Source organism: Aegilops tauschii, chromosome 3, assembly GCF_002575655.3.
Source record: "Aegilops tauschii subsp. strangulata cultivar AL8/78 chromosome 3, Aet v6.0, whole genome shotgun sequence".
Lineage (NCBI taxonomy): Eukaryota > Viridiplantae > Streptophyta > Magnoliopsida > Poales > Poaceae > Aegilops > Aegilops tauschii.
This window is the reverse complement of record NC_053037.3, coordinates 47,649,192-47,670,334: the sequence shown is the minus strand read 5'-3', so window position 1 is coordinate 47,670,334 and position 21,143 is coordinate 47,649,192. Positions and strand designations below refer to the sequence as shown.

Genomic DNA, 21,143 nt, shown 5'->3' with positions numbered 1-21,143 from the left:
AGCTATTCTCCTCCATCTTTTAGCTATAGAACTTGTTGGAGACTTCATATCTCTCAACTCGGGTATTTGCTTGAAATATTAACTTCAACTCCTGGAACATCTCATATGGTCCATGACGATCAAAACGTCTTTGAAGTCCCGATTCTAAGCCGTTAAGCATGGTGCACTAAACTGTCAAGTATTCATCATATTGAGATTTTGTCAAACGTTCATAATGTCTGCATTTGCTCCTGCAACAGGTCTGTCACCTAGCGGTGCATCAAGGACATAATTCTTCTGTGCAGCAATGAGGATAATCCTCAGATCACGGATCCAATCCGCGTCTTTGCTACTAACATCTTTCAACATAATTTTTCTCTAGGAACATATCAAAAATAAACACAGGGAAGCAACAATGCGAGCTATTGATCTACAACATAATTTGCAAAATACTATCAGGACTAGTTCATGATAAATTTAAGTTCAATTAATCATATTACTTAAGAACTCCCACTTAGATAGACATCCCTCTAATCTTCTAAGTGATCACGTGATCCATATCAACTAAACCATGTCCGATCATCACGTGAGATGGAGTAGTTTCAACGGTGAACATCACTATGTTGATCATATCTACTATATGATTCACGCTCGACCTTTCGGTCTCCGTGTTCCGAGGCCATATCTGCATATGCTAGGCTCGTCAAGTTTAACCTGAGTATTCCGCGTGTGCAACTGTTTTGCACCCGTTGTATTTGAACGTAGAGCCTATCACACCCGATCATCACGTGGTGTCTCAGCACGAAGAACTTTTGCAACGGTGCATACTCAGGGAGAACACTTTTATCTTGAAATTTTAGTGAGAGATCATCTTATAATTCTACCGTCAATCAAAGCAAGATAAGATGCATAAAAGATAAACATCACATGCAATCAATATCAGTGATATGATATGGCCATCATCATCTTGTGCTTGTGATCTCCATCTCCGAAGCACCGTCATGATCACCATCGTCACCGGCTCGACACCTTGATCTCCATCATAGCATCGTTGTCGTCTCGCCAACTATTGCTTTTACGACTATCGCTACCGCTTAGTGATAAAGTAAAACAATTACATGGCGATTGCATTTCATACAATAAAGCGGCAACCATATGGCTCCTGCCAGTTGCCGATAACTCGGTTACAAAACATGATCATCTCATACAACAAAATATAGCATCATGTCTTGACCATATCACATCACAACATGCCCTGCAAAAACAAGTTAGACGTCCTGTACTTTGTTGTTGCAAGTTTTACGTGGCTGCTACGGGCTTAGCAAGAACCGTTCTTACCTACGCATCAAAACCACAACGATAGTTTGTCAAGTTGGTGCTGTTTTAACCTTCGCAAGGACCGGGCGTAGCCACACTCGGTTCAACTAAAGTGAGAGAGACAGACACCCGCCAGTCACCTTTAAGCAACGAGTGCTCATAACGGTGAAACCAGTCTCGCGTAAGCGTACGCGTAATGTCGGTCCGGGCCGCTTCATCTCACAATACCGCTGAACCAAAGTATGACATGCTGGTAAGCAGTATGACTTATATCGCCCACAACTCACTTATGTTCTACTCGTGCATAGCATCAACTCATAAAACCAGGCTCGGATGCCACTGTTGGGGAACGTAGTAATTTCAAAAAAATTCCTACGAACACGTAAGATCATGGTGATGCATAGCAACGAGAGGGGAGAGTGTTGTCCACGTACCCTCGTAGACCGAAAGCGGAAGCGTTAACACAACGCGGTTGATGTAGTCGTACGTCTTCACGATCCGACCGATCAAGTACCGAACACACGGCACCTCCGAGTTCAGCACACGTTCAGCTCGATGACGTCCCTCGAACACCGATCCACCCGAGTGTTGAGGGAGAGTTTCGTCAGCACGACGGCGTGGTGACGATGTTGATGTTCTACCGACGCAGGGCTTCGCCTAAGCTCCGCAACGATATTATCGAGGTGTAATATGGTGGAGGGGGGCACCGAACACGGCTAAAATATCGTATATCAATTGTGTGTAAAGAGTGTCCCCCTGCCCCCGTATATAAAGGAGCAAGGGGGAGGCCGGCTGCCTTGGGTGCGCCAAGGAGAGGGGGGAGTCCTCCTCCTAGTAGGAGTAGGACTCCGCTTTCCTAGTTCTACTAGGAAGAGAGGGGGGAAGGAAAGAGAGGGAGAGGGAGAGGGAAAGAGGGGCTGCGCCCCCCTCCCCTAGTCCAATTAGGACTCCTCATGGGCGGGGGCGCGCCACCTCCTGGCTGCTGCCCTCTCTCTCCCCTCAGGCCCACTAAGGCCCAATACTTCCCCGGGGGGTTCCGGTAACCCCTCCGGCACTCCGGTTTTTTTCGAAACTTCTCCGGAACACTTCCGGTGTCCGAATATAGTCGTCCAATATATCAATCTTTATGTCTCGACCATTTCGAGACTCCTCGTCATGTCCATGATCACATCCGGGACTCCGAACAACCTTCGGTACATCAAAACATATAAACTCATAATGAAACTGTCATCGTAGCGTTAAGCGTGCGGATCCTACGGTTCGAGAACTATGTAGACATGACCGAGACACCTCTCCGGTCAATAACCAATAGCGAAACATGGATGCTCATATTGGTTCCCACATATTCTACGAAGATCTTTATCGGTCAAACTGCATAACAACATACGTTGTTCCCTTTGTCATCAGTATGTTACTTGCCCGAGATTCGATCGTCGGTATCTCGATACCAAGTTCAATCTCGTTACCGGCAAGTCTCTTTACTCGTTCTGTAATACATCATCCCGCAACTAACTCATTAGTTACAATGCTTGCAAGGATTTATAGTGATGTGCATTACCGAGTGGGCCCAGAGATACCTCTCCGACAATCGGAGTGACAAATCCTAATCTCGAAATACGCCAACCCAACAAGTACCTTTGGAGACACCTGTAGAGCACCTTTATAATCACCCAGTTACGTTGTGACGTTTGGTAGCACACAAAGTGTTCCTCCGGTAAACGGGAGTTGCATAATCTCATAGTCATAGGAACATGTATAAGTCATGAAGAAAGCAATAGCAACATACTAAACGATTGAGTGCTAAGCTAATGGAATGGGTCAAGTCAATCACGTCATTCTCCAATGAGGTGATCCCGTTAATCAAATGACAACTCATGTCTATGGCTAGGAAACATAACCATCTTTGATTAACGAGCTAGTCAAGTAGAGGCATACTAGTGACACTCCGTTTGTCTATGTATTCACACATGTATTATGTTTCTGGTTAATACAATTCTAGCATGAATAATAAATATTTATCATGATATAAGGAAATAAATAATAACTTTATTATTGCCTCTAGGTCATATTTCCTTCAGGAAGAGCGTGCGACAGCATATCCAAATCGAGAGGGAAAGGTGAAGAGGCGGTGGACGGTTGCCACGGTACACGAAGAGGCGCCTGGGGAGCGAACGGTTGCCACAGAGGTCACGCACTAACGACAAGGGCCGAGTGAACCACATGCGTATATCACACACATCTTGATCTGGCTGGCCGTTTCTTTTGTGTTGCCTAATCACAAACAGTTCATCCGAGTGAACTGTATGCTGTATATCGCACACAGCTTCATCTCGCTGCCCATTTCTGTTGTTCCGCCTCATCACAAACAGTTCATCCGAGTGAACCGTATGTTGTGTACCGCACACGCCTTCATCTGGCTGCCCATTTCTTTTGTTCCTCCTCATCGCAAATAGTTAATTGAACTGAAACGTATGCCCTGCATCGCAGCCGGAAGTAAAATCTGAACCGTGTTTGATACATACGTCATCGCAAACGTTTTGGACATGTTTGACGATTCTCTGACACCACCATTTGCGATTATTGCATCACACACAGTTTGTCGAAGGGTCTCTGATCGTAGTGTCGCGTTAGCAGCATCCTGTAGTAGTGGAAGTTTGATTCCTTGCACATTGTTTTGAGATATAAAGATGGTGATATTACAGTCATGCTAGTGATTAATTGTGGATTGGTAAAAATACTTGTGTTAAAGCTTGTGATTCCCGTAGCATGCACGTATGGTGAACCGTTATGTCATGAAGTTGGAGCATGATTTATTTATTGATTCTCTTCCTTATGAGTGGCGGTCAGGGACGAGCGATGGTCTTTTCCTACCAATCTATCCCCCTAGGAGCATGCGTATAGTACTATGTTTCAATAGCTAATAGACTTTTGCAATAAGTTTGTGAGTTCTTTATGACTAATGTTGAGTCCATGGATTATACGCACTCTCACCCTTCCACCATTACTAGCCTCTCTAGTACCTTGCAACTTTCGCCAGTGCATTACACCCACCATATACCCTTCCTCAAAACGGCCACCATACCTACCTATTATGGCATTTCCACATCCATTCCGAGATATATTGCCATGCAACTTCAACCGTTCTGTTTATCATGACACGCACCATCATTTTCATATTGTTCTCATATGCATGAGGCATTCATATAGAGTCATATTTTGTTCTAATTCTTGAGTTGTAAAGTAAATAAAAGTGTGATGATCATCACTATTAGAGCATTGTCCCATGTGAGGCAAGGATGATGGAAGCTATGATTCCCTCACAGGTTGGGATGAGTCTTCGGACTTGGAAAAAAAGAGAGGTCAAAGAAGCCCAAATAAAAAAGGAAAAAAAAGAGAGGCCAAAGAGCCCAAAATAAAAAATGAGAGAAAAGAGAGAAGGGACAATGTTACTACCCTTTTTCCACACTTGTGCTTCAATGTAGCACCATGATCTTCATGATAGAGAGTCTCCTATTGTTGGGAAATGTTGCATGGAAAACAAAACAAATTCTACGCACACGCAAGATCTATCCATGGAGATGCATAGAAACGAGAGGGGAGAGTGTGTCTATGTACCTTCATAGACCGTAAGCGGAAGCGTTTAGTAATGTGCTTGATGTAATCGAACTTCTTTACGATCCAACCGATCAAGTACCAAACATACGGCACCTCTGCATTCAGCACACGTTTAGCTCGGTGACGTCCTCACCTTCTTGATCCAGCAAGACGGGTGAAGTAGTAGATGAGTTCCGGAAGCACGACCGCATGGTGACGGTGATGGTGATGCTATCTCCGCAGGGCTTCGCCTAAGCACTACGAAAATATGACCGAGGGAAGAAACTGTGGAGAGGGGCGTCGCACATGGCTAAGACAATGTTATGTCCCTTGTGTGGCGCCCCCTCCCACCTATATATAGGTGGAGGGAGAGGGGAAGCAGCCAGGCGCACCACAAAGGTGGCCGGCGAGCCCTAGGGCTCCTGCCCTGGCCTGCGCCCCCCTTGCCATAATTCCCCCAAAGGGGAAGGAAAGAGGAGGAGAGGGAAGGAAGGAGGAGGCCTACTCCCTTCTTTCCTTATCTCCCTAAGGGCCGGCTGCCATAGAGGGGCGCACCAGTCCCTTGTGGGCTGGTGTTCTCCCTTCTCTTGGCCCATATGGCCCATAGACCTCCCGGGGCTTACCGGAACCACTTCCGGTGACCCGATTGCTACTCGGTACTCCCCGAAACTCCTCCGGTGTCCAAATAGTATTGTGCTATATATCAATATTTACCTCCAGACCATTTCAGAGCTCCTTGTCATGTCCATGATCTCATCCAGGACACCGAACAACATTCAGTCACCAAATCACATAACTCATATAACATTATATCGTCAACGAACGTTAAGCGTGCGGACCCTACAGGTTCGAGAACTATGTAGACATGGCCGAGACACCTCTCCGGTCAATAACCAATAGGGGAACCTGGATGCCCATATTGGTTCTTACATATTCTATGAAGATCTTTATCGGTCGAACCGTTATGACAACATACTTAATTCCCTTTGTCTGTCGGTATGTTACTTGCCTGAGATTCGATCGTTGGTATCTCTGAGGGAGTCATGGATTAGGGGGTCCTCGGACAGCCGGACTATATACATTGGCCGAACTGTTGGACTATGAAGATACAAGATTGAAGACTTCGTCCCGTGTCCGGATGGGACTCTCCTTTGCGTGGAAGGCAAGCTTGGCAATTCGGATATGTAGATCTCCTTTGTTGTAACCGACTATGTGTAACCCTAGCCCCCTCCGGTGTCTATATAAACCAGAGGGTTTAGTCCGTAGGAGCAACAACAATCATACCATAGGCTAGCTTCTAGGGTTTAGCCTCTTCGATCTCGTGGTAGATCAAGTCTTGTAATACACATATCATCAAGATCAATCAAGCAGGAAGTAGGGTATTACCTCCATCGAGAGGGCCCGAACCTGGGTAAACATTGTGTCCCCCGCCTCCTGTTACCATTAGCCTTAGACGCACAGTTCGGGACCCCCTACCCGAGATCCGCCGGTTTTGACACCGACAATCTCCATACCTAGTTCAATCCCGTTACCGTCAAGTCTCTTTACTCATTCTGTAATACATCATCCTGCAACTAACTCCTTAGTCACTTTGCTTGCAAGGCTTCTTATGATGTGTATTACCGAGGGCGCCCAGAGATACGTCTCCGATACTTGGTGTGACAAATCCTAAGCTCGATCTATGCCAACTCAACAATTACCTTTGGAGATACCTGTAGAGCATCTCACCCAGTTACGTTGTGACGTTTGATAGCACACAAGGTATTCCTTCAGTATCTGGGAGTTGCGTAATCTCATGATCGAAGGAATATGTATTTGTCATCAAGAAAGCAATAGCAATAAACTGGACGATCAATATGCTAAGCTAACGGATGGGTCTTGTCCATCACATCATTCTCCTAATGATGTGATCCCGTTATCAAATGACAACACATGTCTATGGTTAGGAAACCTTAACCATCTTTGATCAACAAGCTAGTCTAGTAGAGGCTTACTAGGGACATGGTATTTGTTTATGTATTCCACATGTATTTAGGTTTCGAATCTATAAAATTCTAGCATGAATAATAAACCTTTATCATGAATAAGGAAATATAAAATAACAACTTTATTATTGCCGCTAGGGCATATTTCCTTCACCTATGTTGTCACTTCCATATACTACTGGGAATTTTTCATTATAGAACTTGGCTTGTATATTCCAATGATGGGCTTCCTCAAATTTCCCTAGGTCTTCGTGAGCAAGCAAGTTGGATGCACACCCACTTAGTTTATTTTTGAGATTTCATACACTTATAGCTCTAGTGCATCCGTTGCAATGCAATCCCTACTCACTCACATTGATATCTATTGATGGGCATCTCCATAGCTCGTTAATACGCCTAGTTGATGTGAGACTTTCTCCTTCTTTTTGTCTTCTCCACAACCACCATATTATATTCCACCTATAGTGCTATATCCATGGCTTAGGCTCATGTATTGTGTGAAAGTTGCAAAAGTTTGAGAACATCAAAAGTATGAAACATTTGCTTGGCTTGTCATCGGGGTTGTGCATGATTAAATACTTTGTGTGATGAGGATGGAGCATACCCAGACTATATGATTTTGTAGGGATAACTTTCTTTGGCCAGGTTATTTTGAGAAGACATGATTGCTTTATTAGTATGCCTGAAGTATTATTGTTTTTATGTCAATATTAAACTTTTCTTTTGAATCTTATGGATCTGGATATTCATGCCACAATAAAGAAGATTACATGGATATATATGTTAGGTAGCATTCCACATGAAAAAATCTATTTTTATCATTTACCTACTCGAGGACGAGCAGGAATTAAGCTTGGGGATGCTTGATACGTCTCGAACGTATCTATAATTTTGATTGTTCCATGCTATTATATTATCTGTTTTGGATGTTTTGTATGCATTAATATGCAATTTTATATTATTTTTGGGACTAACTTATTAACCTAGAGCCCAATGCCAGTTTCTATTTTTTCCTTGTTTTTCAGTTTTACAGAATAGGAATATCAAACGGAGTCCAAATGGAATAAAACTTTTGCGATGATTTTTCTTGGACTAGAAGACACACGTAGGACTTGGAAAGGAAGTCAGAAGAGTCCCGAGCGCTCCACAAGCCCTCAGGGCACGCCCTAGGGGGCACCCCCTGGCTTGTGGGCCCCTCGGGAGTCCTCCAACCCTAATCTTTGGCCTATAAATTCAAAAATATTCCCAAACCACCAGAGGCGAACACCAGAATACTTTTCCGCCAGCGCAAGCCTATATTCCCGTGAGATCCCATCTTGGGGCCTTTTCTGGCAATCTGTCGGAGGGGGATTCGATCACGGAGGGCATCTACATCAACTCTACTGCCCTTTCGATGAAGCGTGAGTAGTTTACCACTGACCTACGGGTCCATAGCTTGTAGCTAGATGGCTTCTTCTCTCTCTTTGATCTTGAATACAATGTTCTCCTCGATGTTTTGGAGTTCTATTTGATGTAATATTCTTTTGCAGTGTGTTTGTCGAGATCCGATGAATTGTCGATTTATGATCAGATTATCTATGAGTATTATTTGAGTCTTTTCTGAACTCTTTATGCATGATTAAATATATTTGTATTTCTCTTTGAATTATCCGTTTGGTTTGGCCAACTAGATTGGTATTTCTTGCACTGGGAGAGGTGCGTAGTTTTGGGTTCAATCTTGCGGTGTCCTCACCCAGTGACATAGTAGGGGTAGCAAGGCACGTATTGTATTGTTGCCATCAACGGTAAAAAGATGGGTTTTCATCATATTGCTTGAGTTTATCCCTCTACATCATGTCATCTTACCCAGTGACATATTCTTAATACTCTAGATGCAGGCAGGAGTCAGTCGATGTGTGGAGTAATAGTAGTAGACGCAGAATCATTTTGGTCTACTTGACACGGGTGTGATGGCTATATTCCTAATCATTGCCTTGGATATCATCATAACTTTGTGCTTTTCTATCAATTGCTCGACAGTAATTTGTTCACCCACCATGTTATTTTCTTTGAAGAGAGAAGCCTTTAGTGAAAACTATGGCCCCCGGGTCTATTCTCCATCATATACTTTCAGATCTATAAACCAAAAAACAAAAAATACCTTGCTAAAATTTATTTGTTTTTACTTTGTTTTACGTTTTAGTAATCTTTTATATCTATCTCTTTACCATGAAGGGATTGACAACCCCTTTATCGTGTTGGGTGCAAGTGTTCGATTATTTTTGCAGGTGCATAGATTGGAGACTTGCTTGTACCTCCTACTGGATTGATACCTTGGTTCTTTAACTGAGGGAAATACTTATCTCTACTTTGATGCATCACCCTTTCCTCTTCAAGGAAAAAACCAATGCAAGCTCAAGAAGTAGCAAGTCCATTACCTCACAAATGTCCCAATTCTTCTGGGGCACCATGCACTAGTGCAAAATGCTGCTAACGCGACACTACGATCAGAGACCCTTCGAGAAACTGTGTGTGATGCAATAATCGCAAACGGTGGTGTAAGAGAAACGTCAAAAATGTGCAAAACGTTTGCGATGACAGATGCATCAAACACGGTTCAGATTTTCGTTGCGTGTGCGCTGCAGGGCATACGGTTCAGTTCAATTAACTGTTTGCGATGAGGAGTAACAAAAGAAACGGGCAGCCAGATGAAGGCGTGTGCGATACATAGCATACGGTTCACTAGGATGAACTGTTTGGGATTAGGCAACACAAAATAAACGGTCAGCCAGATCAAGGTGTGTGCGATATACATCATGCGGTTCACTCGAATGAACTGTTTGTGTTGAGACAAGAGAACATAAACGGTTCAATATAACAAGATGTGTGTGATACGCGGCAAACAGGTCTGTAATCAGAAATGTGTTCGAAGATCGATAATAACAAAAACGGTTGCTGCTAATATGACGTGTGTGTTGTGCGATGGGATTGCATACAGAACAACACCATGTATATTACATGCATGATTAACCAAATTAAACACCCAATTACATAGGTGGCTACTACAACCATGGCATTTGCACACACCAAAGTAAACTATTACATGCATAATTTCATAGGTGGCTACTACACACATGACACTTCCATACACCAATAAAGTAAACTATATATTACATGCATGATTAACTAGCATAAACGATCATCTGATCATCATCTACTTCGTGACGCTTCTCTGCTTGTGGCTCGATCCGGGCTCGCCGATCTGGGTAACAAGGCACTTCCTCATTTCAACGATCCGCCTATGCATCTCGTTGCATGTGTACACGCTCTTGACCGCGAACCTGAGGTGTGGTTCATCCAGTCGCCGCATCCAGGCCATGTGCCAGGATATGGGATTTGTTCTCTGGGCATCCTGCTTCATCTTTTCGTAGTTGGGGTCGATGATGGCTGAGGCGAGTTTGACCAGGGAGTCCTTCTTCGTGCTGCCCCAGACCCTGTAGTAGTCACGGATTTCGACAAGGTTCTGGCAGGCCAAGCCAGTAACACTGAGCGCTTTTACATCGTTGGTGGTTTCCACCATGGCGAACTTGTAGTCGGTGTTGTTGACAAACCTGTTGAAACGGCCGCAAGGCTCTCTAGCCATGTTGTAGTGGTACATGAGGACATGATGGCGCACGCACAACTGGGCGATGGCAACCTTCTGATCTATGCCGGGATGACCGGCGGTGTACTGGAGGTCGATGCCGACCACCTTGTACTTGTTTCCAGCAAGCAACTGCTCAACGGTGTTGATGTAGTCATCCACCACGGCCGGGTCGATGGTATACACCACTAAGAGATCTGTCTCCCTCGCGTGGGTGTCCACTTTATGCTCGCCGAACTCCATTGGAGCGCTGCTACACATCCCGTCTCTATGTGTCATTGTGGGTGTGCTTGTTTTGTTGTGGGGAGCGATCGAAAGGTTGAAGAGACTAAGGTTATAATGGCCGCGAGAATTAAAGGGGAGGCAAGACGGCACGTCCTGATGGCAGTTCTAATTCGCAGCGCATAATTGCATCACGTGGCAACGCGCGCGGCGCAACCGCATGCATATGGGGTCCCCGACGTGATGGTGCGCATGCCCAACCGCTGGCAAAGCGCGCGCGGTGGGACGCAAGCAGAGCGCTCCGCGGTCGCCTCAATGGCGAGCAGCGATATATGTGCATATAGGAATTGAACACGCAAGGAAAAGCTGTCCACAACCCAAGCGCACCGACAGACGCGAGCAGAGTGCACCGCGGCGCCGAACGGCGAGCTAAGCTAGCCGAGGGACGCGACTAGAGGTCGGCGCCGTGTGTGTTGTGGGAAAACACTTGTTGGTATATAACCTCAAATTTAACCAACAAAATTATAATGCATGTTACAAAAATTATATAACTGGAAACTACGTTCAAATACAAATCCGACGATATAATCTTTGGCGACATGCATTCGTATTTTATTAATTAAATCCTACTTATAAACTAGGACAGGCATATAGTAGTTAACTAAATCGCAAAAGTTTTTTTATTAAGTGTATGTGTACGTGTCCTTTCGTCCTTCTCTCGCATGTCTTGTCACCCCGCTGCCGCAGACGGTTCGAGCGCAAGCTTGAGCAGCACGCGGGGGCGTTCTTTTGGCCAAACGGTGCTGAGCCCGTTCCCGCGCAACCGCACGGGTTCCCGCGCAAGCTTCCCGCCCGACTTGGTGAAATCCCCCAAAATCCCAATGCTTATCAGCCTACTATATAAACCCTCACGGTCGGCGAGTCTTGCGTCGCATTTTCCCCTCCCTCCCTGTAGCTTATCTCGTCTGCATCTCCCAAAATCGGCAATGGCACCGGACCGTCATCTTCGCTCAGCCACTTGATAACCCACTAGTATAGGGGATCGCAACAGTTTTCAAGTGTAGAGTATTCAACCCAAATTTATTGATTCGACACAAGGGGAGCCAAAGAATATTCTCAAGTATTAGCAGCTGAGTTGTCAATTCAACCACACCTGAAAGACTTAGGGTGTTTTTTGATCGTGTCCTCGCTGGTTTGCCTGGGTAAAATAGCTGCCTGGGAGTTGCCTGGACATCTCAGCAAAAAATGCCTGGCCAGGCACGACCATGTTTCTAGGCTGCGTTTGGTTGCTGACCTGGGAACGTGCATGTGTGGATAAATGGCCCAGGTAGTGTTTGGTTGCTATTTTGCCTGGGGTTGGAGATCACCGTTTTGCATATGCTAAAAATATATATATATTTATAATCTGACTTTTCAAAAAGCATAACTAAGCCAAATAATTTGATAAGCAAAAAATAATAATAATCTGAAGTTTCATAAGCATAACACTGAAGGCAAATGATTTTATAACTCTGACGATACACAACAACATTGTTGTTGAATAACCACAGTGCATTACATTTGATTAATACTCATTGTCCAGCACATCTGGAATGCAAGAGATACACAAATTATCCTTGTGGGATTAACATAACCAGAAGTCTAATTATGTATGCATCCTGATACTACCTAGAAACTTATCCAAGTCAGAAAGCAACATAGCTTTCACATTAGCATCTAATAATCATATCATGCATGCTGATACTACTTGGAAACTAAGCAGAAGGCTGTAGCAAAATAATACCACCATCAACCATTACTTAGACATCAGCTGTGCATAGCCAAAAGCTAGTCATTGACAACTTAGAAACTAGTGTTTTGCAACCAAAAGGATCCAACAATATGGTAGACCACCAATCAATCTTACTCAGAAAGGGCTAGAGTTAACAGCAGGATCATCGCCAAGGTTACTAGCAGGATCATTGTTTCCAAGGTTACCAACAAGATCATCGCTGGCACGTTTGCCAGCAGGATAATTGTCAGATAAGTATGTATACACCCAACGCTCCAGGTATTCTTGACCCATGCTGACAAGAAAACCTCGATGGACTGCAAATTCTGGCTTGCATAGATGCATCCCGACCGACATCCTCTCATCAGGTGGCAACGGAATCTTCTTGAGCATGTCCCATAAAGGAGCATTTGGGTCCTTTGGGGCTACAGTCTGTACTGGACTTGCAAGGGTTTCTCGTATGCCTATCAAAGTACTAGTGAGCAGCACATCCATATTAGTGTCATCTTGTGATGCTTGAGATGATCTTGGCTTTGGCCTTTTAGCTTTATCATTTTGTGACAGAGTATTTGGCTTTGCACTTTTTTTGAAACTTTTCTTGTTAGGCTTTAGAGCCGCAACATTGGACGAGGAAACTTGACTATCAGTTGCAGCAAGAGCAGCCACCACTTCACAATCATCACTATCTGTATCCAATTTATCCGAGTCATGACCTGTTGGACCCTTCGCTTCATCAAAGGTGGACATATCATTCATCATGTCATCTTTTACCTTATCACCATTGTCAGTTTCAGCTGCAGAGAAAGGGTCATGCATAAAAGAGCCATCTGCTGACGAGCCACTAAATAATTCCTTCAACTTGTCGTAGAACTGAATTGGTTTAGAGAGAATTCCACGATCATTGGCCTACATGAATTTTATTGTTAGTTCCACATCAGTAGTTGAACACTCGACAAATAGATAATTTGTATGAGATAATTACCGATAAGCCATCTAGAGTAGATTGAGAGAGCATCACTTGTTTGTTGACACCATCAAACCCACTGCCACTCTCATTGCTATATCTAGCAACTAGCCCCCATGTCTCTTTATGACGCCTAAAGTGACGTTGAACTTGCTCGACACTATAAGAACAGCCATACTTCTTATTTATTGCTGTTGTGCAAGCTGTGTGATGCATCTTCTTGAATACTGCTTTAGGAGGCATCTCGATCTTCTTCTCAATGTACCAGTCAAGAAGAAACTCTGATATAGCTACAGGCCAATTTATAGCTTTTGCCCTTGCATTCTTGTCACCTTTGCATTCTTTCCCCTTACTGATCATATTGCTTTCAGCTTCATCCATCTTATGAACTACAAGATGATACATGACATAAGTAGTAATGACAGAACAAGGAAATAATGATAGCATCCATAATAAAAAAAATAATTGTCATACAAACAACCAGATCCATTACATGATAGCAGCATCGAGAATATAAATTCACTGCCTTGCAAATAACCAAATCAAGTACAAGATACTGTCACACATAATAGAAAATTATTGTCTTGCAAACAAGCCGAAAGTAAAACAAACTGCAGCAAAGGGAATATCAATGATGAAATTGACGATGCTCCCACATAGTATTTGCTAGACTGTCTCGCTTTGCCACCCACTGCCTATTGTCCCTTGCATTATCTGTTGCAACTCTAGATGACCTAGGCAGACTATTATACCAATGATCTTCATCATATATGATGTTGTCGGGGCCATTATCAAGGATCCAATTGTGTAGAACACAACAGGCTATGACAATCTTCACTTGTTTTCTAAATGGAAAGAATGGCTTGTTTGCAAGAATTTTAAAACGATTCTTTAAGGTCCCAAATGCTCGCTCAATGGTTGTACGAAGGGATGAATGTCGAAGGTTGAATAATTCGTGTGGCGTTTCTGGACGTCTCCACCCCCGAAGTCCTTCAAGTGGTATCGGACACCTCTATATGGCGGTAGTATACCAGGCCTTGGTGCATACCCAGCATCAGCTAAGTAATATTTGCCTACAACAAAATATGAGACGAATGGTTTTACTGCCTTTTCAAAGTTATTGTACACCTAAAACAACTAATGTGTCGTGCGAACCTTCTGGCATTGGAATCCCATTTGTTCTTTAAGGGCAGCCTTCAGAACTACCGAGTCATGAGTAGACCCCTCCCATCCAGCAAGTACATAGGTAAACCTCAAATCAAAATCCACAACTGCAAGGACATTCTGGGTTGGGTATGACTTCCGACCTCGAAATCTGTTAGCTATATTCTCAGGGACAAATGCAGGGATGTGGGTGCCATCAAGTGCCCCAATGCAGTCCTATATTAATTACAAGGAGTTGTATTAGTCGAACAATTTGATGATGCAAACCAAAATGTTGAACAGATGTAACACTAGGTACCTCACAGTAGGGGTAGAACCGACCGGGGCAATCAAGTATCTTTTGGTGGGTCTCTATTGACCTAAGCTTTATCATATCTTTCGCAAGAAAACACAAGGCATTCAAGACCTCATGGAAGCTTTGGCTTACTGTATAGCTAGATCTCTTGAGGAAAAACCCGACCACTCTATTTTGCAAATTATGGCCGACTGTATGTAGGAAAATGGCTAATTTTTCTTCAACTGATACATGCACTGAATCACATACAAGACCGGTATCACGTAAATGGGTTGATAGCTTCCAAAACACATCTTTCCTCATCCGGAGTTGACTGATGCAATTTTTATTGGTTGAATTGTATAGGTCATTCAACTTTTTTTGCCTCTCCAGATCTCTATCAACCAACGGCCCATATTTTGTTCGAGACATTCTAAGACTGTAATGTCTACGTCGACGACGCCACCGGACAATGGCCAACATTACAGCTAGAACACCTAACGTCCGTCGTTTCTTCATAACATAATGGACAGATTCTGTATACATCTGAATATTAGATGAAATAAATGTATAAGAAACAAGTGAGATGTATGTATATGTAGTCAGAGAACCAATAATAGAGAAATTGTTCTATGCCAGATTTAAGGTTACATGCGTGCACACATATATGCAAAGTACTGGAAGGTTGTAGCTTACAATCAAGTAAAAAAAAGAAGCCAAATAAAAAGAAGCACCAGATGTGTTCATACTAGCAAGTTCTAATCACAAGAACAAATAAACAGAGAAGGGGGCAGCAAATCATGGCACACATGATAGGGTAAAAATTGCAGTCTCACCTTCACGATTTCACCAGATCTGACTAGGAACTAGAAATATTGTTGGGGGAAAGAAGAATCAAAGCCAATAATCAATTTCCCATGCAATTCCTTCTCCCCTTCTCTCAAGAGCAATCCTAGGGAGAAAGAAGATTGTGAGCCGTGGGGAGGGGAAACATGAGCGGAGGTGGAGGGGTATAGTAAATTATAAGCGGGGCCATCTTGCCCAGGCAGGTTGGGGAGAGGGCTAGGTGTCCGATTTGCTATGCCTGGAGCCAGGCAACGTACCCAGGCAACTTCACCAGGTAGAAAAATCCCAGGTCACTAACCAAACACACCCCAGGCATGTTCCTGGAAAGCTCCAGGCCAGGCAGATTGAAACGTGGACATGAACCAAACACACCCTTAATATCTACAGCAAAGTATTTAGTAGCAAAGTAGGATGGAGGTAACGGTAATGGTGGCAAAAGTAACAATAGCAGTTTCGTAGCAATCGTAACAGTGGCAACGGAGAAGTAACTAAGCAAAGAAAATTTTTGAAAAGCTCGTAGGCAATGGATCAATGATGGATAATTATGTCGGATACAATTTATCATGCAACAGTTATAACATAGGGTGACACAAAACTAGCTCCAGTTCATCAATGTAATGTAGGCATGTATTCTGAATATAGTCATACGTGCTTATGGAAAAGAACTTGCATGACATATTTTGTCCTATCCTCCCGTGGCAGCGGGGTCCTATTGGAAACTAAGGGATATTAAGGCCTCCTTTTAATAGAGTACCGGACCAAAGCATTAGCACTTTGTGAATACATGAACTCCTCAAACTACGGTCATCACTGAGAGTGGTCCCGATTATTGTCACTTCAGGGTTGCCGGATCATAACACATAGTAGGTGACTATTAACTTCCAAGATAGGATCAAGAACTCACATATATTCATCAAAACATAATAGGTTCAGATCTGAAATCATGGCACTCGGGCCCTAGTGACAACCATTAAACATGCCAAAGTCATAGCAACACCAATCTTAGAACATAATGGATACTAGGGATCAAACCTAACAAAACTAATTCAATTACATGGTAAATCTCATCCAACCCATCACTGTCCAGCAAGCCTACGATGGGATTACTCATGCATGGCGGTTAGCATCATGAAATTGGTGATGGAGGATGGTTGATGATGACGATGGCGACGGATTCCCCTCTCCGGAGCCCCGAATGGACTCCAGATCAGCCCTCCCAAGGAAGATTAGGGCTTGGCGGCGGCTCCGTATCGTAAAACGTGATGAATCCTTCTTTCTGATTGTTTTTCTCCCCGAACGTGAATATATGGAGATGGAGTTGAAGTCGGTGGAGGTCTAGGGGGGCCACGAGGCAGGGGGCGTGCCCTGCACCCTCGTGGACAGGGTGTGGGCCCCCTTACATTGATTCTTTCGCCAATATTTTTTAGTAATTCTAAAACGTATCTCCGTGGATTTTCATGTCATTCCGAGAACTTTTATTTCTGCACAAAAATAACACCATGGCAATTCTGCTGAAAACAGCGCCAATCCAGGTTAGTTCCATTCAAATCATGCAAGTTAGAGTCCAAAACAAGGGCAAAAGTGTTTGGACATATCAACTCCCCCAAGCTTAAACCTTTCCTTGTCCTCAAGCAATTCAGTTGGCAAACTGAAAGTGATAAAGAAAAACTTTTACAAACTCTGTTTCATGTTGTTGTTGCAAATATGTAAAGGCATCATTCAAGTTTTCAGCAAAGATTATGAACTAACCATATTCACAATAACATTTAGGTCTCATGTTTGCTCATATCAATGGCATAATCAACTAGCGAGCAATAATAATAAACCTCGGATGACAACACTTTCTCAAAACAATCATAATATGATATAACAAGATGGTATCTCGCTAGCCCTTTTTGAGACCGCAAAACATAAACGCAGAGCACCCCTGAAGATCAAGGACTGACTAGACATTGTAATTCATGGCAAAAGAGATCCAGTCACAGTCATACTCAATGTAAATTAATAGAAATGCATGCAAATGACAGTGGTGCTATCCAACTGGTGCTTTTTAATAAGAGGGTGATGACTCAACATAAAAGTAAATAGATAGGCCCTTCGTAGAGGGAAGCAGGGATTTGCAGAGGTACCCGAGCTCGAGTTTTGAAACAGAGATAAATAATATTTTGAGTGGCATACTTCCATTCTCAACATAATCAACCAAGAGATCTCGATATCTTCCATGCTACATACATTATAGGTGGTTCCCAAACAGAATAGTGAAGTTTATACTCCCCCACCACCAGCGAGCATCAATCCATGGCTGGCCCGAAACAATGGGTGTTGTCCAACTAACAACAATCCCGGGGGAGTTTTGTTTTCAATTATTTTGATTTGATTTAAGCATGGGACTGGGCATCACGGTTACCGGCCATTTTCTCGTGAATGATGAGCGGAGTCTACTCATCGTGAGAATAACCCACCTAGCATGGAAGATATAGACAGCCCTAGTTTATACATGAGCTATTCGAGCATACAAAACAGAATTTCATTTGAAGGTTTAGAGTTTGACACATGCAAATTTACTTGGAACGGCTGGTAAATACCGCATATAGGAAGGTATGATGGACTCATATGGAATAACTTTGGGGTTATGGAAGTGGATGGACAAGCAGTATTCCCGCTTAGTACAAGTGAAGGCTAGAAAGAGACTGGGAAGTGACCAACTAGAGAGCGACAATAGTCATGAACATGCATTAAGATCAACCAACAATGAGTACAAGCATGAGTAGGATATAAATCACCATGAACATAAATATCATGGAGGCTATGTTGAGTTTGTTTCAACTACATGCGTGAACATGTGCCAAGTCAAGCCACTCGAATCATTCAAAGGAGGATACCACCCTATCATACCACATCACAACCATTTTAATAGCATGTTGGCACGCAAGGTAAACCATTATAAACTCCTAGCTAATTAAGCATGGCATGAATAACTATAATCTCTAATTGTCATTGCAAACATGTTTCATTCATAATAGGCTGAATCAGGAACGATGAACTAATCATATTTACAAAAACAAGATAGGTCGTGTTCATACCAGCTTCTCTCATCTCAATCATTTCATCATATATCGTCATTATTGCCTTTCACTTGCACGACCGAACGGTGTGGATAATAATAATAGTGCACGTGCATTAGACTAAGCTGGAATCTGCAAACATTTAATTCAAAGGAGAAGACAAGGTAATATGGGCTCTTGGTTAGATCAACAATAATGCATATGAGAGCCACTCAACATTTTCATTGTGGTCTTCTCCTCTCGACCCCCAAAGAAAAGAAAATAAATAAAACTATTTACATGGGAAAGCTCCCAACAAGCAAAAGAAGAACGAGAAATCTTTTTGGGTTCTTTTAATTATTACTACAAGCAGGGAAAGTAAACTAGCTAATAGCTACAACTAATTTTTTGGTTTTTCTTAAGCTTTTTCAAACACACAAGAAGAAAGCAAGAAAATAAAATAAACTAACATGTGGATAGTACAATGAAAAAGTGAGAGCACCGACAACTGGAATGACTGTGTGGACTTGAATGTAATGTCGGTGAGAAATATGTACTCCCCCAAGTTTAGGCTTTTGGCCTAAGTTGGTCCATGCCCATGGATCGAAGCTACCTTCTCCGGTGTACTGAGGAGGGTCCTCAGGGTGCCACTGGTTAGCGAGCTCCTCCGGATCCCACTGATAAACAGAGTCTCAATATGGGTCAAGTGGTGGCTTAGGCTCAGGCTCCGGGACTTGTGTCAGCTTTCCAGTATGCATAAATGTCCTCGGGCAGGATGAGGTATGTGCCTGAAAGTATGTTAAACAATGAGGGCGCAGGCAAGGTAAAAGTTTTACAATTAGTTTTAGCAAATATCAAGTTATACTTAAGTATCTTCTTCTTATTTTTAACAATAAAGTCATGTGCTACGATACTATTATAATCTAGAAAAATAGTGGGCAGCAATTTTTCCTGTTTCTCACGATGCCTAATAGGTATCTCAGAGTGAAGCAGAGATACCTCCAAAGATGGGGCCCTTTGTACGGTTAAAACTTGACCGTTTAGCAACAATAGCCCCTAGACTGAAAGTTGTATCACGAAATAAACCATGGCGCAAAATAGCAAGGTCAGGAGCACTAAGGTTTCCACTGTTCCCACGACCAATTAAGCATCTACTAGCAAATATTGCAAAGTAATGTAGAACAGGAAAATGTATGCTATAAGTCCTTGCATCCGAAACCTTTCTCGTTTCCCCCACAACAATTTGGTCAACAAATCCATCCACATCACTAGGGTGTGGTTCCTCGATGCTGCCCACAAAGGGAAACTTGCAAACCAAACAAAAATCAACGAGTGACATCTCTTTAAACTCATCATATAAATAAAACTCCACTGAAGGTGGTGATTTTCTAGCTTGGAAATAAAAGTTTTGAATGAAAATATTAGTGAGTAAGAGATACTGTTCACATTGGTTCTGGAGGAAGTTGGTGAGGCCTGCGTTCTCAGCCAAATAATAAAAGTCGTCGTAAATTCCGGCGGCTCTCAAGAATGCTTTACAAGGCCATTCGCACGGCCGGACCTCCGCGGTGTGAGAAAGATTGTACTTGGGCTTTTTATTCTCCTCATTCTGCTTGTCCTTTGAGCTTCGGCTCGAGGAGCCCCTCAACAATCTCTTCATCATTTTTTCTCTGAAAAATTTCTGAAATTTTTAGTGACTCAAAATAAAAGTGAACCAAACTCAACAAGATTAATAGCAACTACTCCCACAAGCGCCTAGAGGCTATATCATGCATTAAAACTACTTTGGACCATATAAATTTGACATGCAAGCTCAAGAACAGGGTCACCTCAGCAGCACAAATTTGCGATAAATAAAGCAATAGAACAAAAACTAATTGGACCATTGAAGGAGTCACATACCGAAGAACAATCCCCCAAAGCAGTTTTGTGAATGGAGCTTCGAGCAAGGAGATCGAAAATGGCAGCAAAATGAGCTAGAACACGGGTTCGAGCTATGGGATGATTTTTTCTGGAGGAAGATGAAGTGTGTGGGTGCTGGAATTAGTGGAGTGGGTCCATGTGGGGCCCACGAGGCAAGGGGCGCGCCCCAGGGGGTGGGCGCGCCCTGTGCCTTCGTGGCCAAATGGTGGGTCCCCCTGGTGTGTTCTAAGTGCTAGAAATTCTTAAATATTCTACAACAAATCATATTCCATTTTCAAGGCATTTGGGGAACTCCTATTTTTGGGGTATTTTTCATTGCATGGATAATTCAGAAAACAGACAGAAAATAGTATTTTTGCTTTATTTAATCTAAATAACAGAAAGTAGAAGGAGGGTACAGGGAGTTGTGCTTTCTAACTTCATCCATCTCAGGCTCATCAA

The 21,143-nt window shown here is 43.1% G+C and overlaps 1 protein-coding gene across 1 annotated transcript; it reads right to left on the bottom strand.

Moving 5' to 3' along the window:
- Nucleotides 1-12,625: 12,625 nt before the first annotated feature.
- On the bottom strand, nucleotides 12,626-13,910 carry LOC141042695 (uncharacterized). Its single transcript, XM_073511572.1, has 2 exons — nucleotides 13,473-13,910; nucleotides 12,626-13,396 (listed from the first exon to the last, which is right to left on the bottom strand). Exons 1-2 carry the CDS (start codon nucleotides 13,899-13,901, stop codon nucleotides 12,626-12,628), a joined length of 1,200 nt encoding a protein of 399 aa, XP_073367673.1. The 5' UTR covers nucleotides 13,902-13,910.
- Nucleotides 13,911-21,143: the final 7,233 nt, after the last annotated feature.

Coding starts and splice junctions, on each gene's coding strand:
- LOC141042695 (XM_073511572.1), bottom strand. CDS start 13,901: ATGCTATCATTATTTCCTTGTTCTGTCATTACTACTTATGTCATGTAT. Junction 13,397..13,472: donor CTACTCTAGATGGCTTATCG/GTAATTATCTCA, acceptor AAATTCATGTAG/GCCAATGATCGTGGAATTCT.